This window comes from Erpetoichthys calabaricus, chromosome 2, assembly GCF_900747795.2.
Source record: "Erpetoichthys calabaricus chromosome 2, fErpCal1.3, whole genome shotgun sequence".
Classification (NCBI taxonomy): Eukaryota; Metazoa; Chordata; class Cladistia; order Polypteriformes; family Polypteridae; genus Erpetoichthys; species Erpetoichthys calabaricus.
This window is the reverse complement of record NC_041395.2, coordinates 137325041-137352461: the sequence shown is the minus strand read 5'-3', so window position 1 is coordinate 137352461 and position 27421 is coordinate 137325041. Positions and strand designations below refer to the sequence as shown.

Sequence of the window (27421 nt, the reverse complement as noted above, 5' to 3'; positions counted from 1 at the left end):
CACAACACAGTAGTATTGGTTAATGCCTTAGTCACTTCATGTATAGATTACTGTAATGCTATTCTATCTGGCGTCCCTAAAAAACATCCATTGCTTACAACTTACCATATATACTTGCGGATAAGTCAGATCTTGATTTTACAGTATAATTTCTGGTATTTTATAATGTCGGTCGTGTAAGTCGAATGCGGAAAACTCATGCTGTTGGTACAAGGGATTATAATATGCTAAGGCCCACCTGAGAAAGTAACCACAGAGCACACTGCCTTTTTTTCCTATGTGGGAGCAGCAATGCGCTGTGTCAGCACGTGATCCTAACCTCTCTCTCTATTGTGCTTACGTGACCACACGGTAATACTCAGACTATTCCGAAGCAACTTTTGCACTGATTTGTGTTTTTTGTATCTCACACACTCATACACCTTTATCGTAAGAACAATCCCTTATCTACGATGGAGTGTTGGATCTGAAGAAAATATGAAGCTGGTTTTAAATTAAACATCGTTGAAGTAGTGAAAGAAATTGGTGACTGCGCAGCTGCAATAAAATTTGATGTGTCTGAGAAACTGATGCAAGATTGGAGGAGGCAGAAAGATGTAAAAAAAATAAAGTGTCACATTTTTGAACGGGCATATAAGTCGGTTTGATTTTATGAACGATTTTTCAGGTTTCAAGACCCAACTTATATGTGAGCATATACGGTATTCAGAATTGTGCTGCTAGAATAATTACCTGTTCTAAGTCCACTGAACATATCACACGTGTTCTCTCCCAGCTCCACTGGTTCTATGTCTACTACCAAATACAATACAAAACACTGCTTTCAACATTTAAAGCCCTCCACAGTCTTGCTCCTCCCTAACTCATTTATCTCCTACAGATGTGCACTTCATCTTGCTCCCTCAGATCCTCATCTGCAGCTCTACTTTCTGTACCATGCATTAAACTCTGTTCTATGGGAGCTAGAGCATTCTCTCATAGTGCCCCTTAAGTGTGGAATTCTCTTCCCTCTCATATCTGTGAAGTAGACTCAATAACACAGTTTAAAACTGCCTTCAAAACATATACTTGGTATGCAAGTTTGAAAAGATGGGTTTTTCCACTGTTACAGCCAGATACCTTTTGATGTTTGTTACCACCTCTGTACCCTTATTGTTATTTGATTTTATCGTCTTATTTGTTTTTATATTTTTATTACTGTTGTTTAATTTCATTGTAAGGTGACCATGAGTATTAAGAAGGGTGCCTATTAAATAAAATGTATGTATAAATAAAAAAAATGCTTTCTTCACGATTTTTTTTTCTTTTTTTTTTTAACTCTGTTAATTTCCTGTTTAGGTTTGTGAGAAGCCAAATTGTTTTATTACAAGACAGACCCACACAATTAACAGTCATCCATTAACCTAACAACTTGTTTTTGACTTGTGTCCTCACTCTTAACAATACACAATCTACGGTGCCTCTTAGTCAAATCTAGGGTATAAAGTATTGTAGCCCAGGTCAGCTTGACGCATGCCGCATATAGTTAAAGCCACAAAAACTTCTGCTGCCTTACCCTCTTTCTCTAGCACTGTGTATGTTGTCTCCATGCCAGAGTGGATGTGATCAGTCACATGACAGTGCAAGAGCCAATTCCCAGGATACTGAGGAGTCATTTCCAATGTTTGTAGAGTAGCAGGGAACAAATCAAACACATCTGCACGATGGGTCCCACTCATCTGTTAAATTATTGAAGAGAATTATTGAAGAGTTGGCACACAGGCCAAACTTGAAAATACAGTGACATTAATATTAGAACAAAACAAAATCTGATAAATTTTTGATTTTGACAGAGAAAAATGGCTAAACTATTTTTTGTCTTTGCAGTCTGATTTCAAGGTGAGTGGCCATGACTTGTTTGGGTCAAACAAATAAACTGAAGCCTAGTGTAGGAAATGTTGCCCCTCCTCACAAGCTAAAGGAGACAGGTTGCTTATGAAAGTGTTCATCAGTGAAGTTCACCAAAGCATTATTTGCAGTGAATTTCCTAAATCTGCATCCTTGTTCATCAAATTATTTACTGATAATTCGTCCAGTTTAGGAAAACAAACCCAAGACCCCCTTAATGCTTTGTGAGGCTAGCACGACATCCCCCAGAATTGTAACAGCCAACATTGGATGGGACTGTCTCCCAGGGTGTATAATGCTGATCATTTGCATTACAGACGCTGTGGGACTTAGTGGTAGAACAGATAAGTAAATAATGCAGGTTCTCAAAATTTTATTTTTACGAAACATACAGCACAAATAACGAGTCCCCAAATGTGGAGGTCGATCTTTGAATTTCATGTCAGTATAAGAGAAGGAGGCGTGTGCCCTATGCATGCATAATAATAAGGCACGTGGAGATAGAAAACAAACCTTGAAATAGCATGACACCCCTCCCCTACCCCTAAACACAGGAGACTCTATGAAATAACAATAATAATGAAACGTTTATTACTGTTTACAAGACATTTCTATCTTTTTGATAGAAGAAAAAATGCAAAGCATCAGCACAGACAGTTTGGAAAGCCTTCAGCATGTTACAACAAAACAGAACGGCCCAGTGGCTTCAACCATGACACACCACTTTGAATTTTCCGTCTTTAAAAAACCTATGTATTTTTTCTCACTTTTGACTATGATTTCGGTATTTCCTCTTTGTTTTGACAAAATATATGACTGCATGTCTCTGACTGTGTTCTTTCTTTTTTGATCTCACAGAGGCATGGTGGTGCAGTGGTTGGCACTTCTGCCACACAGCTCAGGTCATCTTTTTTGGCCATAATAATCAGTCCAATATAGGTGGCAGACATTTCCCTAGCCCTCAGGAGCACTTTAAAGATGATTGCACCATTGTAATGCTGTCAAATCTCATTCAGTTAGTTGTTTTCCATTGACTTCAAAGCATTTTGCAGAGTTTGGCAATATTTGCAAATACTCCCATGATTTCTCCGAACTAGACGAGAAGCAAATACCGTGGAGTTCACTCATTACTACTTATAATGAGGGTGACAATATAATTACTGTACAATCTCACCAAGGTCGCTCCATAAACATATACTTTTCATTTAGGTTACTGAAATAAATTAACAAGCTTAGTATAATAACAAAAATTCAATTAAATTGAAGTATAATAATTATCTTCAATTTTTGCATATGATTCTTATTTACCACCTCCTTGATAAAAAGGTGCAAATAATGTACAACCGCAAAGAGATTTTTTTCCAGAGAACGATGAACTATGGAGAATTGTTTTAGCATGACTAGAGCAAATGTTATAGATGGTGGTGAATATGGAAATATACAGTGGTGTGAAAAACTATTTGCCCCCTTCCTGATTTCTTATTCTTTTGCATGTTTGTCACACAAAATGTTTCTGATCATCAAACACATTTAACCATTAGTCAAATATAACACAAGTAAACACAAAATGCAGTTTTTAAATGATGTTTTTTATTATTTAGGGAGAAAAAAAATCCAAACCTACATGGCCCTGTGTGAAAAAGTAATTGCCCCCTTGTTAAAAAATAACCTAACTGTGGTGTATCACACCTGAGTTCAATTTCCGTAGCCACCCCCAGGCCTGATTACTGCCACACCTGTTTCAATCAAGAAATCACTTAAATAGGAGCTGCCTGACAGAGAGAAGTAGACCAAAAGCACCTCAAAAGCTAGACATCATGCCAAGATCCAAAGAAATTCAAGAACAAATGAGAACAGAAGTAATTGAGATCTATCCGTCTGGTAAAGGTTATAAAGCCATTTCTAAAGCTTTGGGACTCCAGCGAACCACAGTGAGAGCCATTATCCACAAATGGCAAAAACATGGAACAGTGGTGAACCTTCCCAGGAGTGGCCGGCCGACCAAAATTACCCCAAGAGCGCAGAGACGACTCATCCGAGAGGTCACAAAAGACCCCAGGACAACGTCTAAAGAACTGCAGGCCTCACTTGCCTCAATTAAGGTCAGTGTTCACGACTCCACCATAAGAAAGAGACTGGGCAAAAACGGCCTGCATGGCAGATTTCCAAGACGCAAACCAGTGTTAAGCAAAAAGAACATTAGGGCTTGTCTCAATTTTGCTAAGAAACATCTCAATGATTGCCAAGACTTTTGGGGAAATACCTTGTGGACTGATGAGTCAAAAGTTGAACTTTTTGGAAGGCAAATGTCCCGTTAGATCTGGCGTAAAAGGAACACAGCATTTCAGAAAAAGAACATCATACCAACAGTAAAATATGGTGGTGGTAGTGTGATGGTCTGGGGTTGTTTTGCTGCTTCAGGACCTGAAGGCTTGCTGTGATAGATGGAACCATGAATTCTACTGTCTACCAAAAAATCCTGAAGGAGAATGTCCGGCCATCTGTTCGTCAACTCAAGCTGAAGCGATCTTGGGTGCTGCAACAGGACAATGACCCAAAATACACCAGCAAATCCACCTCTGAATGGCTGAAGAAAAACAAAATGAAGACTTTGGAGTGGCCTAGTCAAAGTCCTGACCTGAATCCAATTGAGATGCTATGGCATGACCTTAAAAAGGCGGTTCATGCTAGAAAACCCTCAAATAAAGCTGAATTACAACAATTTTGCAAAGATGAGTGGGCCAAAATTCCTCCAGAGCGCTGTAAAAGACTCATTGCAAGTTATCGCAAACGCTTGATTGCAGTTATTGCTGCTAAGGGTGGCCCAACCAGTTATTAGGTTCAGGGGGCAATTACTTTTTCACACAGGGCCATGTAGGTTTGGATTTTTTTTTCTCCCTAAATAATAAAAACCACCATTTACAAACTGCATTTTGTGTTTACTTGTGTTATATTTGACTAATGGTTAAATGTGTTTGATGATCAGAAACATTTTGTGTGACAAAATGCAAAAGAATAAGAAATCAGGAAGGGGGCAAATAGTTTTTCACACCACTGTATCTACATGAATATTTATCTGAGATGTGTATATATAGAACTAATATATAATATAATGAAGTACAGTGATCCCTAGCTATATCACGCTTCGCCTTTCGCGGCTTCTCTCTATCGCGGATTTTATATGTAAGTATATTTAAATATATATCGTGGATTTTTTGCTGGTTCGCGGATTTCTGCGGACAATGGGTCTTTTAATTTCTGGTACATGCTTCCTCAGTTGGTTTGCCCAGTTGATTTCATACAAGGGACGCTATTGGCAGATGGCTGAGAAGCTACCCAACTTACTTTTCTCTTTCTCTTGCGCTGACTTTCTCTGATCCTGACGTAGGGGGATTGAGCAGGGGGGCTGTTCGCACACCTAGACGATACGGACGCTCGTCTAAAAATGCTGAAAGATTATCTTCACGTTGCTACCTTCTGTGCAGCTGCTTCGTGAAGCGACATGCTGCACGGTGCTTCGCATACTTAAAAGCTCGAAGGGCACGTATTGATTTTCGATTGTTTGTTTTTCTCTGTCTCTCTCTCTCTCTCTTTGTCTGCTCCTGACGGAGGGGGTGTGAGCAGCCACCTTCAACAGCTTTGTGCCGCGGTGCTTCGCATACTTAAAAGCCAAACAGCCCTATTGATTTGTTTGCTTTCCTCTCTCTTTCTGACAGTCTGTGCTCCTGATGCACACTCCTTTGAAGAGGAAGATATGTTTGCATTATTTTAATTGTGAGACAGAACTGTCATCTCTGTCTTGTCATGGAGCACAGTTTAAACTTTTGAAAAAGAGACAAATGTTTGTTTGCAGTGTTTGAATAACGTTCCTGTCTCTCTACAACCTCCTGTGTTTCTGCACAAATCTGTGACCCAAGCATGACAATATAAAAATAACCATATAAACATATGGTTTCTACTTCGCGGATTTTCTTATTTCACGGGTGGCTCTGGAACGCAACCCCCGCGATGGAGGAGGGATTACTGTATTTGTTAATTAAGCACTGGGCGGCACGGTGGCGCAGTGGGTAGTGCTGCTGCCTCGCAGGTAGTAGACCCATGTTCGCTTCCCGGGTCCTCCCTGCGTGGAGTTTGCATGTTCTCCCCGTGTCTGCGTGGGTTTTCTCCGGGTGCTCCGGTTTCCTCCCACAGTCCAAAGACATGCAGGTTAGGTGCATTGGCGATTCTAAATTGTCTATGCATAATTGTAATCTCACTAATATAGTTTAAATGCTGTTAAGCACTGAATAGCATTGAATGTCTAGATAATCTCAAAAAACTGGAATGCAGTAATATGCACTGAATCCTGCAAGTATCAATTTCACCAGTGAACTGACATCGTAAAAAAGTGATGCCAAAGACATGATGGAGGATGAGTAATAAGGGTAAAGGACAAAGATGTCAAAATTCCAAAAGATGATAATCATTAGCATAATGTTAATGAGGTGTGGGCTTTGCCTAAGGGCACCTGGACAAAGATGGCAGAGTGCCAGTAGGTGTTGTCCATTAGCATATTAGGAGTGTTAAAACATCTTATCTGTGTTAAAGAAACGTATAACAATGCCTTAAAAGAGGTCTAGAACCTTTCTCTGCAGACAGAGCACAGCGGTTTATCTTTAACAAACGTCTAAACTAAAACCAGAAGGCTTTTCAACTCTGCATTATTTCCTGGCTTTGGATATTATTATTTTAGGAGATATTCTTCTATGACATGAGCAACACAGAACAATATTTGCCAAGTTAAGTTAATTGGAGAGATGTTTATAGTTTGAATCCAATTTAAGCAATGAATTTAAGAGCTGCAGCCTTGTCGCCATTTTAATTGTTTAATTTTACCTTGCTACATCTGTGTGTCCAATGCTACGTCAGTTTGAGGATTATTATTTTTGTTATCCATGTTGTGGAGTGGAGGAACAGTATGACTGTACCCATTTATACGGTGAAGGGTAATATTCTGGATTGTGGAAACTACAGAAGGATAAAGTTGATGTCACACACAATGAAAACTTGGGAAAGGGTTATAGAGAGAATGCTTAGGGAAGAGACCACTATAGGAGTGGAGCAGTTTGGTTTTATGACAAGGAGAGGAACAGCTGATGCAGTCTTTGCACTGAGACAGCTCATAGAGAAACATGGAGAAAAACAGAAAGGACTGCATATGGTGTTTATTTATTTGGAGAAGGCTTATGATTGAGTGCCACATCAAGAGGTCTGGAGGTGTACAAGAGAGAAAGCAGCACCAAAGAAGTATGTTAGGATTGTCCAGGATACAAGGGAGCGAGGACTCAGGTTAAAAGCAGTGTTGAGCCAACAGACAAGATCCCAGTTAGAGTAGGTCTGCATGAGGGATGATTGTCTTTAAGCTCTTACCTCTTTGATCTAGTTTTGAGTATGTTGAGTCATGAGATAAAATATCAGTCCTCCTGGTGCATGTATTTTGCTGAAGACACTGTGTTGTGTAGCACCAGAAAAGAGTAAGTTGGAAGAATGGAGAAGGGATTTGGAAGATAGAGGATTGAAAATATATAGGAAGAAGTAAGAATATATGAAGTTTAATGATGATCAGGTTTCAGAAGTTAGCCTGCAAGTAAAGCTACTGAAAAGAGTGGATACATTTAAATATCTAGGTCTTCTAAAAACAACGAGGTTAAAATAATGCAGAAAGCTGTCCTTTTAAAAATCCGGTGCATCCTTCTACTACTGGTGGCCCCCCTGCTTCCCCCGTCTGGGCTTCTCAACAGGAGAGTCGCCCTACTTGCAGGTGTCCTTCACTCTGCCTACTTCAGCTGTTCGGTTTGCCTCACTGACTCCTGGCTCCGGTAGGCTCCTCCAAACAGCGACTTGGGATTCCCCAACGACCAGGGCTCTCACGCTGGGGACACCACGTCCCAAGTCCTGACTCCCACTGCCTTCCGCGGAGAGTCACCCACCTTGCGTCACTGGTCACTCCCGCTACATGATCACTCAGCGGGAGCAACCACTACTACTACTCCCAGGTGTTGGCCCAACACCCAGGCTTCCTGCACAGCTGCAACGCGAGCCTGCATTCGCTCACTCTCTCTCCCGCACCGACTTTCTCTCTCTCCCCTGCATCCTGCTTTCTCCTACAACCTCCGTTCCTTCTCGTTCTCTCCCCCTCCTTCTCTCCTTGCTAAGCCGCAAGCGCGGTGATTATTTATTTTAAAACGGGTCTTTGATGGGAGCTGTGGACCCGCTATACCACAGAGACATGTGTAGTAAAGGAAGCACAAGTTAGACGTGGCAGAAATGAGAATGTTGAGGTGGATGTTTGAAGTTACAAAAGAGGAAAGGATATGGAATGAGACAAACAGAGGTACAGCAACAATGGAAGAGATATCTAAGAAAGTACAGGAAAGTAGGCTGAAGAGGTATGGACTTGAGAGGAGGAGAGACAATAAATATATGGTCAAAAGAGTGATAGGAATGGAAGTACTATACACTGGAAGAGAGAGCAATGGAGACCAAAGCAGTGATGAATGGATAAAATAAAAGAAGAACTGAAGGAAAATGGTTTGACTGGCACAGGACGAAGCTGTTTGGAGAAGGTTCATTAGACACATTGACCCCAAATAGGAGTGGGAAAAGATGAAGAGGAAGAAGATGATTATCCATGTTGTGGCTTGTGACTTTTACCAAACAATGTTCATGATAAGGCAGCAACCATGAAAATAAAACTTAAAACTAGAACCCTACCCCTTAAGAAAATAAGTAAACAAGAATGTAGCGCATAAAAAACATCTAAGAAACTGAGTATGGTGTATCCTTGGATTTGGAACACCACCCATAATAGGGTTTTATAGGTCATCAGACATTAAGACCAAACATTGCTAGTATGCGAAAATAATATAAAAATACAACAGGGTACATGGAAACAGCAGTTGTATTGAATCCAAGTGTTCTTAAATCAGAGTAGGTATTGTTTAAAAATATGCTGCCCTCCCAGATTTGGTAGCCCTAAGCAACTGCCTAGTTCCACTAGATGGCAGAGCAGCCCCTGATGTTTCTTACCCCGTGTTGTTTTTGTAGTGGTGGCTGAGAAAAAATTTTAATCTCATGTGTTCATGGAAAACAAAGATTAAAAAAAAGGTTATGATATAATACAAGTCCATGGTGTCCAATGTTGTACAGTGTGAAACGATGTGAAAAAATATCATTGAAGAAAAAAATGTGTTGGGCACATCTTGAGTGTAATATTCATCCTGCTTAATTAGTCTTTGTGTAATCTTCATGTTTAGAGACTCACACATATACTGTTTATTGTTAACATTTGTAATGTACGGACTAGTTCTTTTGAGCCACAAAACACTAATTTAAATATTACTGAAAATTACAGAGTGTGGCACAAAGAACGCAGACTTGAGGTAATCCTGCAAGCTATATTATTGGCAGATTTAACTTTATTACAGCATTTTATTGATGCTATAGCTACACGTCCTATTAAATTATAAATAAAGGGGTTACCTTGTAATCAAAGCTGTGTCCGTGGAAGTGGGCAGTGTGTAAATCCACTTCATTCCCAAACCCCATGAGGTACCAGGATACTTTTTCCCCTGCTGTCATGGTCAGACCTTTTAGGTTTCCATATATCTTTCCATTAATAGCTGAACAAATGACAAGACATTCTAGTTAGTGGGACTTCCTTGGGCTAAGCAGTGCTACAATAAAAAAAACCCTCAAATATCCAGATGGTTTTTGGGTAAATTGATAATTGTACTAATATTCATACTATTGTCAGGTGTATAGAGTACAATGAAATTCTACTCACAATCTCTGGCACAATGATGAACAAAAAAGTATTAAAAATACAAAGCAGCAGGTTAGCTTGTAATACATATGAAGGAAGTTCAGAATGCCATTTTTTAGGAATTAAAAATGCAGACTGAAATAAAGTCAATGAACAAAATGAAAAGTAACATACAGGTATTTAAGAAATACTGTAATGCTATATAAGATATATAGACAGAGTGGACCTTTACACATATAAACCTGTCCTGAAAAACTGAACTTTTGACCAAGTTAAAATCTTTGAAATGTATCTATGTTAAAACACATATGGTGTTTTTTTATTGACAGCACTGTTACTCATCTGTGAAAGAAGCTATTCAGCAGGGTATGTATTTCATGCCACAACACTATTAAAGTTCTGAAATAGTTCCAGAAATATGAGAGGGATTTCAACTTAATGCAATTGCCTGTTCAAATTCAGGCTGTTCTCAACCTGACATTCCCAGTAATACATTGTAAGAGATGCCCGGCAGCCCAGCCCGGCCTGGCCAGGAAGGTCAAGAAGTGGAAGGATGGGGAAAGGCAGCCTCTTTAGGGCACTGCTTCCCCAGAACACTAGATGGCAGCTTCCCTGGAGTGCAGCGGTGTCCCGGATTCTCACCAGGCACCATGGGACTTGGAGTTCTGTATCTCAGCCCTGTTGGGTACCGTGGGTGCAGCCTTGGGGTGCTGTAGAAGAACCATGGGGCATAAGGTTTCCGCCTGACTCAGAAAAACCGGCAGATCACATGGGCAGAAGAGCAGAAGCACTTCCTGGTTGCACAATATAAAAAGACCAGACTGACCTCACAGGGACGAGCCAGAGTCAGGTGGAAGACAGACAAAGATTGTGGGTGGAGTGGAGGAGAAAGAAACAAATAGAGAAGAAGAATTTAGTATTTAAGTAGCCAAGTATTTACTTGTGGAACACTTTGTGAACAGTTTCTCTAAAAATAAGATCCTTGTGCTTTTAACTGATGTCCTGTGTCAGTTGTGTTGGGTTTGAGGAGCAACTGTGCCCTCTAGTGTCCACAATGTTCACAAAGTGATTAAGCACACTTCTCTATTAAAATAAAATTTTAAAAAAGTAATTAAAAAACTCTTCATCCTATAAACTGAACCTAAAGGGAAAAATTAAGAACACCAGTTTAGTATACCAAAGTAAAATTTAGCCAACATAAGCAAAATAAACCTAACAGCAGATGGTTTTATTGGTTAAAAAAAAAGACTGGAACCAAAAAATTCTAGTTAATGAAACTCCTTGAGTTAGGTAAAGAACTGGAGGTTGATGTTTAAGTGTTAACAGTTTAGCCATTGAGTCAGGCAGCTTCTATGCCAAGGTACCTGTCCACTCATTTTTAAATTTTTTTTTTTTTTGTAAATGCTCCTTTGCTGGAGTTTTGCACTACCAAAGCTTAATTTTTCATAAATTCCTGTTTTTATTTCACGCCATATTGTGATTAAGCATATTTTGGCATTGTGTTTTTTCCTTTCATCTATTGTGTCTAAATTCATTCTAGTATGGTATCAGTTATAGTCCTCGTATTTTCAGAGAATTGCTAAGTTTGGCGAGGCTTACCCAACAGTAACAGTAAGTGGATACTGTAATCCGTGTGCTTTATTCCAAGAGCTTCCTATGCTTCCTTCATATGTGAGACTAGTTAAAAAAATCACACTCAAATTAATTGTTAATTGGACAATTTATGCTTTCTTGTTTGGGGCAGAAATCATCCTTCTGTATTTTGTATAGCCATCAAAGGCCTCAGCATATCCTGACGCATACAGAAGAATTTAGCAAGTTGTATATCCACACAGCTCATGTGCTGTGAATTATTACTTAGAACTCCACATTTTAAAACACAAGAGTACATGATCTTACTGTTTAAGACAAAACATTTTTTCTTTATCAACTCTTTTAGGAAAGCTAAAATTGATAAGTTATAAGTAAGTTGAAGATGGCATCAAGTCTCTGGACGTGCAGAGGACGATTATTAGAAATTGCAGTAATATAACACCGAATTTAAAGAAAAATAGAGTAACACTTGTGCATAGCCCTAGAGCACTTCAATTGTCACATTTTCTTGATTGTTAAGTTGTCTTACAAAGAAGCATCCTCACAAACCTACCATGCATCATATTGCTTTCCATGAACTCTTCACTGTCCTTCTGTACCTGGGTACTGTTATGGATATATGTCTGAATATTTTCATCCAAATACCAAGACTGATTTTCATCAAAGATCATGAACAAAAGAGCAAATTCCTTTTGCTTCTTCTTCAGCCCAAGTGTTTCACGGATTCTTTTTTTGCAAATAATTAAAGGGCCAACTAAACCACTAAACATATCCTAAAAAAGAATGCAGGAGAACATCTAATTAAAACAGAAAGCTGAGTACATTTTATATCCAATGATACTTTACAGGTTGCCAGCCAAATGAATGCATATTCATGTTTTGTGTCTAATTTAAAACATAGCAAAGGAGCACTTAATATTGAAGCATGGTATTTACTTTACATAAGTAAGATTCAATCTACCTGTGCATGCTGTTCACTTACCATTTGTCTGCATTTAGTCACTAATTGGACTCTGGGAGGTCTGTGTTTCAAGTTGTTGTGAAATAGCTTGCCTGCACACCTTCTAGGTGTGTCAGCAAGAATAAGGAGGCACTGATCCAAGTCCAGCAGAGTGTAAATTGCCAGATGTTACCAGATGAGACATTGTAGCATTTAAAAGGAATATTCATGTTCTTTTGTAAAGGCAGACTTGTCAGAGCAGATGATAAAGAGCTTTGGAGTAAATATTGGAAAGTCAGAACTGAACTTGAAAACCCCTGTCTAAAACAACATTTATGTGGTTGCAGTAAGTGAAGATGGTAGGATGGTTCAAATGCCTGCTTATTCCACACACTGGTTCATTAGCCTACTACTGTATATATGTGGTAGGTAGGTTCTGTTCATCTTTTCCCACTTCTATGTGAGGTCAATGTACTTGAGCAAACTTCTCAAATCAGAGGCTGATCATGTTCCATGAACCAGTGACTATGTGTCGCCATGCCATGTGAAATGAAATGCTCATTCCTTCTAAAAGGGCATACGGGTTCACTATTCCTGGCCATATACAATGATACACTCTTAGTGTGTGTCAGAACCAATATGATTACTTGGCAAGAGACTGATATTCAGATGAATTTTGGAATGACAAAAAATGACTACTAGATGGAAGGAGTGAATGGGGGGAGACAGAATTATCTAGGCACAAGCAATAGTAATTAAAACGAAAGGACCCATCAGAATAGAATGTCAAATTCATAACACAAAATACATAGTAGAAAGTAACATTGCAATGTCCCTAACACACACCAATTTTCATCATATGTGAAGGAAAAAGATCCAATACTTGGATGCTACAAATATTACACCGTTGTCTTAATAGCAGGGACAAGACAACACAATAGGTCACACTAGTTCCATGTTGCATGACCAGAACAGGGAACAGCAACTATAAACAACATGGTTATGCCAATGCAAAAATCAAAAATAAATGGTGGCAGCCATTCTGTAGCAAGAAACAAAATGACTTAATTAGAGTAATGATAAAATTTATAATCAATCATAAAAATGTGTCCAAAAATTGTCTAAAGAGTCCAAAAACACAGATTTATTGCAAGGATGCATCTACTGCCCTACACCAGAAGCAGATCTACTCTGAAACTAATGAAGCTTAAGCTTCAGGGCACCTAATCCTGGAAGTGTTCTATAAGTTCACATTGCTTAAAATTTCTGGGTGTCTACTGTATGGGAAGGGGTTTTAAAACCCCTACATGTAGAGGTTATTTTTTTTAAATTGTGGTGATCTGCTGTGAAACAACCCCACTGAAAAAGATAACAATGGTTACCCAGACCTCATTGCTGGTTGCGAAAGGGCCCCAGAACAGTTTAGAACAGTTCAAAAACGATGGCCCGCCACTGCCTTACCAACAAATATTTGGCTAGAGAAATTACCTTTCTGTCTCGCAACATCTAGGAAAGAGCAGTTACGACTAGTGACGATACTCCATGTCCTAGACCAGGGGTTGAGTGTGTATACTCTTCCTGAGCTTCAGAAAACCTATGTGTACACCCCTTCTGTGATTTTTTTAAGGATGTGAATTATGTGGGTGAATGATGTCTGGCCTTTTGACTTCTAAAACACAAGACATACCTTGACGGCATCCACAGTGGAAAAATATGCCCATACATTGCAATCAAAATCACTATCTCCAGGACCAGATCTCTTTGGGATGTACCACGTGTAGGTATGCACTTCACCTGAAAGAAAATGCAACCATGTGAAACTGAACAAAGATCTCGGATAACTCATAATTTAAATCACAAATGTCTGAACCTGAGCTGTTGACATCTTTGGGAATTAGTTTTAATTTCTGTTTTGTTCAAATTATAATTACAATTACTACTTATTTTTGTATAGCACTCTTCACGGAGTGCAGGCACACAGCACTGTGAACAATTCTCAGTTAAAACATAAGTAAAGGTTATACCAATTACTAAATATAGAACAGGTACATATATAAATACAGATTTGTTAAAAAAAAACGAAAAAGGTAGAAACCAATTACATATAAATGGAAACCAACAATATCTGTCCATTAATTAAATGAACAATTATGTCCAGTTTACAGCAAATGTCTGGAAGAAGACTTCTACTCAAATAAAATAGGTACCTTTAACTCTTGTTGCAATTAAATGCCTACTACACATAATCTTAACATGCCCAAGTGAAGCATAAGCACGTGGCCCACCAGTTTCCTCTCCTTTAAGATGTGGCTTTACCTATCACCTGTCTGTCACATGACTGGAGGAGTGTACATATTTGAGCTGGAGCAGCTCCTTTCTTCTTTCCATAGCATAGTGTGTCATGCCACTATGAAAGCCTTCTGTCCTGCTTATTATTTAGACTTTTGTCCTATTTCCTCCAAACTTGTGTTTTGCTTGTTTTTTAACCTCTATGTAATCATCTGCTTGCAACTCAAGTGTCTGACACTCCTGCAATCTGAATAAAATCAATTTGCAGGTTTTGAAAATGGCTTCTGTTTTTACATCCACCTGTGCTGCTGATTTGCATTAAAAACACATCAGCTCACTGAAAAGGTGATTGGTCTATAGTTTACATTTTGGGCGATATTATTAATCACGAATGTGACATCAGTAGTGAAACACAGCACTGACAACTGTAAAACGTTTGAGATGTCTGTTGATTTAACAGCATTATTTAGACTGCAGGAGGGAACTGCACTCTTTGGCGTAAACTCCAGTAAACACAAATGAAGTACCTACATGCTACACAAAACGTACAGAAGGTAGGCCACACGTCTTATTTCTACTAGACTTAATAGCTTTCAATTTCACTGTATCCTTAAAACCATATAGGCTTTGTATTTTTTATGGAGTACACTCTAATTTAGAGATGCTGTTGTTATAGAAGTTACCTGGGGACGTAGTATAAACTTTAGGGCTTTCTGTTTTCACACCTTGTGCATGTATAGAATAAGGGCGACTGGCATTGTTCTTAAATACAATTTTTATTCTGTCGTCAACATTACCATGGATTAGAGGTCCTGCAGAGAAACAACAAACAGTTTACAGTCCACATTCACTGGCCTTTTTGACTCTAGTCAAGTAAATCCCTCCAGGGGATGTCCAAATGTCTTTGCATGCTCTTTAAAATTGAGAACATTGCTTTCTTTCTTTCCTACCTAAAATCTCCAGGTGCATTTCATCTTCTCCTCTTTCTTTCAATGTATTAAATTTACTGTTTGTATATTCTCTATAAACAACCTTTTTGTATTTAGAGCCAATGAACTTGTCCTCTTTTTCTATGAAGGCATTTCCAGGGCTTAAAAACAAAAATACACAAAAATACAACAAATTGAAAACAAAATAAAAATCATGCGTTATTTTATATATAGCAAACATTCACCCAACTAAACAGTTTAATTGAGGGGAAATAACTTTTCCCTTTTGCTATTTTTATCTTGCATAAATGTCTGAGGTGCAAATAACTGTGGCCAAAAGATGGTGTTTGTCATCGTTGTAACCCTAGGACTGGTGGTTGGAACCAATATTGAAGAAAGGTTTCAAAGTAAAGAAAGAAGTCTTTCATCAATTTTATCCAAAAAGTATCATGTTCATAGAGGTACTGGGAGGCTAAGAAGGGCAGCAATTACAGCAGTGGGCATAACAAAGGTCCATGGGTGTGATGAGGGTATTGAGGCTATGAAGAATAACTTTTACATCATACATAAGGATGATCATTCAACAACTTGGGAAGGGTAGCTCAGCAAAACTCCGGCTGTTCTCAGTAAGGAAGATGAAATGGTTGTGTCAAGTGGCGATAGTGTAGAAGTAGCACTTTTTAGTACAACCATTATCCCTTTCATTGTAGGAGAAACGCTCAATCTTGGGTTCCCCGTTACTTCAGTTCTCCTGAACATCACAAAAGCACAGGAGAAAGTAATAAACAATGAAATGATATTAAAGGTGCAAAACAGTAAAAGGAACATTATATATACTGTATGTATATACAGTATATATATATATATTATATATACACACACACACACTCTCTCTCAAATTCACAAACACAATTATATACAACACTCCTATTGTCTGTATAGTATACTAATTAAATGTTTATGATTGAATGAAAACAATGGCAGTAATTTCAATCAGCATGAACTAAAGTTTCCAAAATAAAATGTAAAATGTTTCTCACCATTATATATTTTGCAAAGGTATCCAACTTCACTCTTGCTTGACTCATTGTCTAAAGAGGCCATGTTTTAGTCAGCTCACAGTAACAATCCCTTAAGCTGTCTGTTATTGGTATGAAGTATTCTGCGGGCTGTACAAAGGTTAGCACTGATGCATCATGGGTAAGTGGCCATCTATATAGTGTTTGCTTGTTTCCCAGGGTTTTCCTCCCACATTTCAATGATTTGAAGATAGGTTGAATGGTGACACTATACTGGTGAATGATTATTTTGTCACCATGTGTACATGTCTCTGTTCTGCAATGTGTTGGCTCCGCTGGAGGCTTGGTTCCTTTTGTTTTGTGTTGCTGGGGTGATTTGCTCTAACCACCAGTGGCCTTGAGTTATATTAAATATGTTTTAAATGTCAAAAGTGAGATACTTAAGCACTGACTCACAGCAAAAACTCAGACACACTGAGTGTCTAGGAGGATACAATAAAAATAAACATAACAGGCAGATTGTAAATTTTAAAACACATGCTTCAAGAATAGATAAACACAAAGAAGGCTTTTATTGAAGGTAAACATGTAGAAAGCCAGCCAAAAGCATTATTTGTTCTTAGGCATTAATATGAAAGCTTATTCAAACATAAGAGTGATTTGTCCCTAGGATTAAACACAACACTCTTGCACTATTCGTACCTTTCATTTTGGAACTGATGTCTTTCGGTCTCCCAGGTCCTGTCAGGTGAATAATCCCACTCCACTTCTTCTGCTGCTATATAGTAGGTTTTCTCATGAAATGTAATTGGATTGAAAGGAATGTTCCACCACTGACACTTTTCTACTTGATAGAATTGTTTCATTCCACCTATTAAATGATCTGTGGTCCTGCATTTCACATTAAACCTTCCTGAAATATTGACATTAGAAAAAGACTATTATTTGTTTGTACAATGGTCCAATTTTCTCATTTACTGATGCCATTTCTCCAATTTTAGGGTCACTTGGAATTTATAGTCTGGACCGAGTGTACTACTTTTGGTACATAATAACTGTACATTGTTTATACCTTATTTAGCATAATAATATAATAGTTCACATTGTGTTGCAACTTTATTCATACAAACACTGAATTTTATAGCCATTTTTTATAACATTTTAGATACTGCAAAAGTTCATGTACAGTATTTACTTATTTACTCTTATTTAACAAGACAAGGCTTCCTTTAGTCTTCGTTGCACTTATAAAACAAACATTCATATACAGGTTATTCTTCTCTGTACAGTGTGGCATATTAAGACCCTTTGATATGCTAGTAAAATTACTTGTTAATATGAAGAATTCACAGGTCTTATATTGAAGTATACAATATTTTGGTATTTAGAAATATGTAACCACTTGACTGATGCTTTCTGTTATTAATAGCAAAAGAAGCCTTTATTAATGTCTTGTTTCATAAGAGTAAATGAGTAATAGAGGCTTTTTTTGCAACTGCTCAACTGAAGTGTTACCACGATGCCACTGGAAGTTGGAGTATTCCCCAGAAGTATCAGGTAAGAGGCTGGTACCACTTGGGATGGAGTACCAAACCATCACAGAACACAATTATGCAGAAGCCCAAAATCAATCAGTCCCTCATACAGGCCCAATTTATAGTCATCAGTCAACCTTACCAACATATCTTAGGGAGTAAGTCAACAAAAACAAAAAACTGAACCCATGTCCTGTACCTTTGACATACGTGTATTAACCACTACATCACAAAGCACACACATTTTTAGAAACACTGTAGCATATGTAACAATTAATGACCCTATATACCCTATTAATCAGGCAACAAGTCTGAGCCAAAGTAGAATATGTTTTATAGTAAACATAGTGAAAGGTTCAGGATATACGAAAAGGGGTATTTTTGAATATTTACTGCAAATTTTATAACATGATGAAACTTTTCTATTAAAAGTATGAAGCTATTCTGTATGATTTGCTGTTGCTTGGGAAGTTACCATATCATAATTAATTTATCTCTAATATATAGGGTGATTCAAAAAGAGTCATCAGATTTCAAAATTAATTATTTCACTTGTAAATCTTTGCAGAACAATGCAATAAATTGTACAGTAAATGGTTTAGGTGAGCATACAGGTTATTATGTAAGTGCTTAATATGACCTCCTCTAGCTGTACAGACATCATCAACGCAATAGTCAGTTATTTATGACAGATTCACTCTTAATGAAGTGGAGAACGCAAAACGCTTTATGCTCAGGGGTCGCCATCTCCCTGCAGACTGAAGGGAGCCATCTTCCGATAACAGAAACTCTATGACCCCCTCTTTCAATTAGTATGTGATTGGTTCCTAGGTGCCTCAAGGTTGTTAAAATATGGCACTTTGAAATCAGATGAATCTTTTTGAATCACCTTGTCTCTCTATTATATAAAAAACACTCTTTTTTGGAGACAAGACTTTTTGCCTTGAGATTTTTTCAAGTCACACCCTCCTCTCAAATATTTTCAAACAAAACCACTGTCCTCTCAGCTCTCATTTGTGTGAATGCTTTTGTCAGACACACTTCCTGCGCTCTCAGTTCTTATACATTTTAACGTTTTCCTCACTTTAAGTTCCCAATTAAAGAAGACGTATTATGTCCAAATCTTATTAAAGAATTTCATCACGAAGGGTTATCAACATAAAAAATGAGTACACGTGCAATCCTAGCACCGAGAAACAAGGAAGTCAAACGAATTAACTCCACAAATTTCGATCAGTTACAAATCAAATTGGTTAAAAGCGTATCAATAGACTATGCTGAAACAGTTGGTGGTGATCGTGTGGAAGATGAAAACAACTTACAATATCTCGAAAAATATCTACAACCGTTAACAACATGCGGTCTTACAATGCATGAATTACTGTAGAAAGAAGGATCTATCCAAGAAAGGTAATGTAGTACATCTTCCGTGGGTTAGCATTAGACAACAAATGAGGTCTTGGAACGTCATTCAAATTATAAATGTTAACAGTTTCTAGTTATAACAGCTTCTGCAAAGACAATTAACAAATCTCAGAGCCAAACATTCGAAAAAGTCATTTATATTTAATAAAGAGAAAGAAACGAAATTCAATCACAGGTGTTCATGCATATGTTACAATTCCCATGAAAATAAAAATCTGTTTAAATTGTACATCCGTATCCCCATATGCGAGTGGCAAAACTGCAAAGAGGCTAGCGCATAGTGCAGGCACAGGGGTTGGCGAGTGAAGCGAGCAGGAGGCAAAGCCCCCTTGTATTAACTAACTTTCATATAAGGAACGGATTTTATAGATAATAACATTTTAATATTTCTTTGGTATTATATTCTTTATAGTTATCGTTGAATAAGCTTATGTTCTCATTTAACATTCTTGTGACACGTTTGTATTTAACCATTAGATAACTTCATGTTGCACAGGAGTAGCAATTAAATACTATCAAAGTATTATTATATTTTAAAATCCTATTATTGTAAGAGAATAATTAATGCAATGGGATTTACTTTAATTGAGGAAGGAAGAGTGGTGCAGACCAAGGTTATTATTGTTAATGAAAACTAAAATCAACACTGAAACTGTTATTAAAAAAACATTTTCGTAAACTGAAATAAAATAATTAACAAAACTGAAATTGAAAAACTAAAACTAAATTAAACTATTAAGGTAGCTGGAAGGACTAATTGAAATAAAATAATTTACTACACATAATTTTAGTCTTTGTTTTTGAATGAATATTCAATTTCGTTAGTTTTTAACCCTTATATCTTTTAACTCTAAAACTGAAAGTCATCCACCACGAGCCACCCGCATATATTCATCCAGTGAATGGCGGATGGGTGTTCACACAGCATTTGCGGTGACAGAGCAAGCTGAATATGCGCGTAAAGCCTGTGGAATAGAAAGCAAATTAACGTGCCACCTTTCTTTGCAATTGTTGTATATCAAGATGTAATTCAAACATCTGAAATCAGAATGTGCTGGTCAACAAAAACTTTACCTTATGGACAGAAAAAAAAAAAGTGAGTAATGTTTCAGTTTATTTCTTAGGTGACTGCTTTTTGTTGACAGTAAATCACCTGCCACTTCGTACACAAAGTATAGAGAAAGTATAGTAACCATGAAAAAAAAAATTCGACCTCAACCTTTTGATAAATCTTGACATTTTAGACCTCCCCGAGTCCGAAAATACTGTTTTTCGGAATTGTGTGTGTGTAAACACGATATCTCAAAAATACAACTAGATAGATGGATGAAATTTGGCATGTGATTGTTACACCAGAATTGTAGAGCTGTATTAAGTGTTGGGCCAAATCCATTAACCGGAACTGGTACTTTACTGGTACACATACTCATTTTTTTTATTCATGCAGCTGCAGAGTCCGATTTATTCAACTTTACTTTTATAATAACTGTTCAATATATTATTAAATTGATTTGTTGTTGATGGTTCTTTAATGTACATAATATAATCATTGTCTTGTGGTTTACTCCTCAAATATCCATCCCCATATTTGAGTATATGAGAAAGTCCAGGGTAGACCACTCCTGATTTTTGAAAATAAAATGGCACTGTTCGAGAGCCTGACTAGGTCATCATACGAGATCAGCATATTGTTTCTGACCAATCACTTTTGCTTTAAAACGTCATTTAACAATGAAGCAATACAAACCCTGTAAAATTCCTGAGTTGGCAATGTCTCCACGGAACTACAGGTAGGTACGCAAAGAGAGAGTCTGCAAAGTGATGAAAAGCTAAACATACTAATTTGATTTTGTATTTATTCTATATTTATTAATTTATGTTTTAGTTCATATTCACAGCTCAAAATACCTCCATCCATCCATTATCCAACTTGCTATATCCTAACTACAGGATCACGGGGGTCTGCTGGAGCCAATCCCATCCAACACAGGGCGCAAGGCAGGAAACAAACGCCGGGCAGGGTGCCAGCCCACTCAAAATACCTGATATTGTGAAAATAATCCAGTAGCAGAATTATGTTTTAAAATATCTGTCCCCATTTTTTCAATGTTTCTCTCTCTCTCAAAACAGATAGTTGAAATGTCATTCTTTTTGTTCTTAACATCAGCCATAACATACATATTGCATACCAGGGATTTTTAGGCTCCAGGTTCCTGCGATCCTGCTCTGGATAAACAGGTTTAGATAATGTATATATTGTTCTTAATCTCAGATGCTGTCTCTGTCATTTTGTGCCTGTCCATACTCTTATTACCTGCTCTTGCTCTGCTCATTATGGGTTTACTGTTCTTATGGTGGGTTGTTCAAGTCTTGCTGCCCCTAACCTTCATACCACTTACTTGTTTTTCTCTTTCCCTCAATACAGCTTGGTGGGGTCTGCCAATGCCGTCTCAAAAAACAAGGCCCGCTCATGCGTTACTTATTGGTCCGGTGATGTCACAATCGAGGTGCTATGTTTACAAACAGTGCCAGCTGAACTTTCCGTCTAAGATCATCATTGAAGTTGTAAAGAAAGTTAATGGCGTTTTAGTTTTTGATATAAAGTTATTGGAATCATAAAGGTTATAAGGTCAGATGTCTGCGGTGCAGTGCAAGGTAATATTTTGATGTGTTTTGTTGATTTTAATGGTGAACAACTGCACCGCGTGCCGGGTAACATCGATAATGCTGCAAGTGGAGGTGTGTGATGCAGTATAATGGTGTGACTCTGTGACCTGTGTTAGGTGTCGCCTAGTGAAATGATGGGAGGTATTGCCACGACAAATTTTTTTAAACATACAATAATACAGAGTAGTTTTAAATATTTTTTAAATACTGGTTTATGTGGTAGACTGTCTATTCTATATTTTTATCTAGATCTTTTTGCAGTTACTTACAGGCATATATTTATGTGATAACGTTAAAAACAATAAAGTTATACTTATGTACTTGTATGTGGAAAAATATAAACTGGGGAAAGTGGGACAGTTTTATGTAGTACTAGTAGGCATAATGTTATGTGTTTGAGTGGTGAGGAAAAACCAGCTGATACATGTGCAGTATTACCTATGTTATTGTCGAGAGTAGGCTTAAGAAAGGAATGTTTAGCTACAGTTGTGTAAAAATGTATATGAACAGTAAGCTGCAGGCATGGTGTTATTTAGTGTTGCAAATATGTGAATTTAACTAGTTTATTTTTTATATAGGTCACAAGATGCCATCAACCTGCTGTGTCCCTGGTTGTCGAGACAACTATCGAGCAACAAAGGATCATCCATATGAGAAAGTTAGTGTGTTTCGATTTCCAGATGATCCCAAAATGCAGAAAAAATGGAAGCGCATGATACCACGAGCAAATTTGGATGTTTGTGAAAAGCCGGTTGTTTGTGAGAAACACTTCGCACCTCAATTTATTGTTCGAGTGGATACCGTGACCTGACCAGATGGATAAATTCTATGTGTTGACCGGAAAATTCCCAAGTTGACTGCAGATGCTATTCCTACAATGTTCCCCAATACACTGGCATACCTGTCATCAGAACCTCCAAAAAAGCGAAATGCTCCAGACTGTCGACACAATGAAGTTGATATTAGACATGAACAGGCTTTTCAAGATTGGCTGTCTGATGACATTATTGCGAGCTTTGATGTGCTATGTGATGAACTTGATGGATTTATTAAGGACTGCAATGGCTGGATTACAATTCAGAAGGACGGCTGCATTTGCATATATCGTGTTAAACTGTTTAATACTCCACTCCATAATTAATGGAACACTTCATGTTCATGTATATAAAAGGTGAGCTGCAGATTGATATGCATTGTTTAGAATGGGTTTTGGGTTCTGACTGCATGTTAACAAGCTGGTCACAGTTGTCAACATTATTAAATCATTTGTGTGGTTTGGTGGAAAATGATGATGGTAACATGTCAAATACTGACACAGTTGCTTGTGTTGCAAGAGAATTAGACAACTTGTGTAGCAGGCTGACTGATGATGATGAATATGGCTGTGATATATACCCTCGTTTACGTTTTTTGACTGATCAGTTTTCTTTGTTGTTTGCTACACAACGTCAATATAGTGCAGATAAACGTGGTACTTTTAAGGAAAAAGCTAACCCCAAACGTAAACTGGCTACATTGACAAAAAAGAGGTAACTAATAAGCCAGTTCTTTTGATATAACGTTCTGCTTTCATACAGATTAATATCAGCACATTTGTTAATTTTGCTTATTTTATGATGGTATGAAAAAAATCATTGTTTATCATTAGTCATTCCAAAATAATGGCTGTTTGTATTTTATCTGGTGTTGCTTGTTATCCATATTACTAATATCCATATTACTAACCGAGAATGCTAAACCGGATGGACGCAGGGACATCCGGCCATGGGCCGTAGCCGCAAAAAGACGTACTGCGCAGGCGCAAGAAAGGGCCGCGAGAGGCGGATGAGGGGCCGCGAGAGGCGGACAAGACCACAGAAAAAAGGAGTGAGCAAAGAAAAAAGAGGACAAAGAAATGAGACGCCGCAAGCACAGAAAAAAGGAAAAGGCAAAGAAAAAAGTAGTCAAAGGCAGGCACCGCAAGAAACCCATTGCACACGAAACTAGCACACAAAAAAAAAAGAAGACGCTCGCGCTAAAAAGCAAGGCTACCCCCCCCCCACAGGCATCGGACGGGATTCACACCAAGAGGGGGATTTAACAAGCCCCTGGAACACAAAAAAAAAGAACACAAAACCACCCCACACACCCTACAAGCAACGGACGGGACACACACAAAGAGGGGGATTCAACAAGCCCCTGGAACACAAAACGAAAGAAGACGCTCGCGCAACAACAATCCTCACCCACACCCCCCCCCCCCCATCAATAAGAAGTGACACCCAAAGCCACATATCTAAAGGAAACGTCCATATTAAACATATGTCATCTCAAAATCTTCACATTAGGCAGCATAGGTGGATCTCCTTAAAATAAAGCACTATTAACCGTTCAACTGGAGAAAAGGCTCCATATTAACAGTGAGTGCGATCCTCCTTATTACTTATCCATATTTCGCACGCAGAGGAACAAACAAGTCATGCATACACGGTCACGGGTACAAAACGATTCGGATCGGATAACGGGACCAAACACACGAACACGATTGAAACCAAAAAAATACACGGCAGCGCATACAACTCGCTAAGGAAAATACGTGAGAAAAAATGTCTCGGATCAAAAAACGCAAACCTCAAGTTACCCCGTTACAGAGACGTGCCCAAATGGACAGACACATTGAACGTAAACGCATACAGCGCGCGTCTCAAAGTGCTGCATCGAAACAAGCACGATTTCAAAAGAAAGAGCTCGCGTCTCAGACATACAAAAAAGGGAGCAAAGCAACGCGCATATGACCGGCCAGAAAACAAGCAAGCAAGACTCCAAAAGCAGAAAGCTCAACTGACCGACAATAGGACAAAGAAATGAGACGACGCAAGCACAGAAAAAAGGAAAAGGCAAAGAAAAAAGTAGTCAAAGGCAGGCACCGCACAAAACCCATTGCACACGAAACTAGCACACAAAAAAAAAGAAGACGCTCGCGCACAACAGCAAGGCCCCCCCCCCCTACAGGCACCGGACGGGATACACACCAAGAGGGGGATTTAACAAGCCCCTGGAACACAAAAAAAAAAGAACACAAAACCAGCCCACACACACCCTACAAACAACGGACGGGACACACACAAAGAGGGGGATTCAACAAGCCCCTGGAACACAAAACGAAAGAAGACGCTCGCGCAACAACAATCCTCACCCACACCCCCCCCCCCCCCCCCCCCCCCCCCCCCCCCCCCATCAATAACAAGTGACACCCAAAGCCACATATCTAAACGAAACGTCCATATTAAACATATGTCATCTCAAAACCTTCACACTAGGCAGCATAGGTGGATCTCCTTAAAATAAAGCACTATTAACCGTTCAACTGGAGAAAAGGCTCCATATTAACAGTGAGTGCGATCCTCCTTATTACTTATACATATTTCACACGCTGAGGAACAAACAAGTCATGCATACACGGTCACGGGTACAAAACGATTCGGATCGGATAACGGGACCAAACACACGAACACGAATGAAACCAAAAAAATACACGGCGGCGCATACAACGCGCTTCGGAAAATACGTGAGAAAAAATGTCTCGGATCAAAAAACGCAAAGCTCAAGTAACCCCGTTACAGAGACGTACCCAAATGGACAGACACATTGAACGTAGACGCATACAGCGCGCGTCTCAAAGTGCTGCATCGAAACAAGCACGATTTCAAAAGAAAGAGCTCGCGTCTCAGACATACAAAAAAGGGAGCAAAGCAACGCGCATATGACCGGCCAGAAAACAAGCAAGCAGGACTCCAAAAGCAGAAAGCTCAACTGACTGACATACAAAAACGGACAAGGCACGATACAAACAATGCACGACGTAGAGTGAAACGGACTTTGCACAAAGCGGAGGCGGATCAATTAAAAATCAAAAATAGCGCGTCACAAATAATGCACATGCAACAACGCGGCACTCAAACACCACAAGCAAAACATGCCTGTCGCAGACATCAACGCCAGACGTCTGCTAAACGCTTACGTCAGTTGGCTGACAACGCTTTCAATAATGAGTCCACTATTGAGGAAAATTCATTGGGATTAATGAATGTCATTTGCAATCATTGTCATTCACTTAACTTCACAGAATAAACAACTGGCAATACAAATAATGAATTTACACGTTGTTGTCAAAAGGGGCAGATTAGACTGCCTCCTTTACATTCATATCCTGAATATCTACAGAAGCGTCTAACTAAGGATGTGCCTGAAAGTAAAAACTTTATGAACTGCATTACATCCTACAATAGTTCATTTGCTTTTGCATCTACCGGAGTACATATCAGGCCACCAAAAGGCAATGGCCCATACTGCTTTCGCATATGTGGTTAACACAACGCTCTATATTATGTCCAAAAAATATTAATGTTAATCACTTTAATAACCAGGTCATTTCATTACTTCCTGGAGAGACACGGCTCTTTCTAAGCTCTGACAAAGTTGACTCTGATGACGACAATGAACATCTGAATTTCCCCTTAGAATATTTGAACACTATTAACCCGGACGGATGACCACAACACAACCTTACCCTTAAAAACGGAACAATAATCATGCTATTAAGAAACCTTAACACTAAACAGGGTTTATGCAATGGTACACGGTTAGTCGTCAACACCATGACACACAATGTTATTCAAGCAACAGTTCTTTCAGATTCACATGCTAACAATACTGTTCTCATTCTTGGAATTGACCTTACGAGTTCTGACCTGGAATTATCCTTTTACATTGAAACACCGACAGTTCCCCATTAAACCTGCATTTGCCATGACCATCAACAAATCACAAGGACAAACCATGGACAAGGTTGGCATCTACCTCTCTGAACCCGTTTTTGGACATGGACAACTTTATGTTGCCTTCTCATGTGTTCGACGTTCATCTCACGTTAAAGTTAAAGTTAAAAATGATCCATGCCAAGGAAGACTCATTCAAAGACAAGACACCATCTTTACTACTAATGTTGTATACAAAGAAATATTCCAATAAAACATTACTCTATGCCAAACACTCTATTTTGTATTTATATAGGCATCATCCAAACCTGCACACTATTCTATATCTAATTCATACATCTCACTCTTTGTCATGCCCCAACGCCAGGGGTTGGCGAGCGAAGCGAGCAGGGGGCGGAGCCCCCTAGTTTTTTAGATTTAACTGCATTAACAAAGTGTTAAATGTAGCTTTTCTTGTGATTATTAACGGGTAAATCTGCATTATTTTTCACGTTACTTCTGTTTAATCCAGGAATATGTGATTTCCTGAGATGCATGTAAATATTAATTTTTCATATGGTGCCAACCACTCGTCGC

The 27421-nt window shown here is 38.5% G+C and overlaps 1 protein-coding gene across 1 annotated transcript in view; it reads right to left on the bottom strand.

The window, feature by feature from the left end:
- cp (ceruloplasmin) overlaps positions 1 to 27421 on the bottom strand; it is a 70798-nt gene that overhangs the window by 1623 nt on the left and 41754 nt on the right. The window contains exons 12-18 of the mRNA XM_028794559.2: positions 17164 to 17374; positions 15464 to 15603; positions 15197 to 15325; positions 13912 to 14018; positions 11838 to 12057; positions 9409 to 9548; positions 1556 to 1718 (exon numbers count right to left, since the gene is read on the bottom strand). Coding sequence (XP_028650392.1) covers positions 1556 to 1718; positions 9409 to 9548; positions 11838 to 12057; positions 13912 to 14018; positions 15197 to 15325; positions 15464 to 15603; positions 17164 to 17374 — 1110 coding nt within the window. The remainder of the gene's footprint in view (positions 1 to 1555; positions 1719 to 9408; positions 9549 to 11837; positions 12058 to 13911; positions 14019 to 15196; positions 15326 to 15463; positions 15604 to 17163; positions 17375 to 27421) is intronic.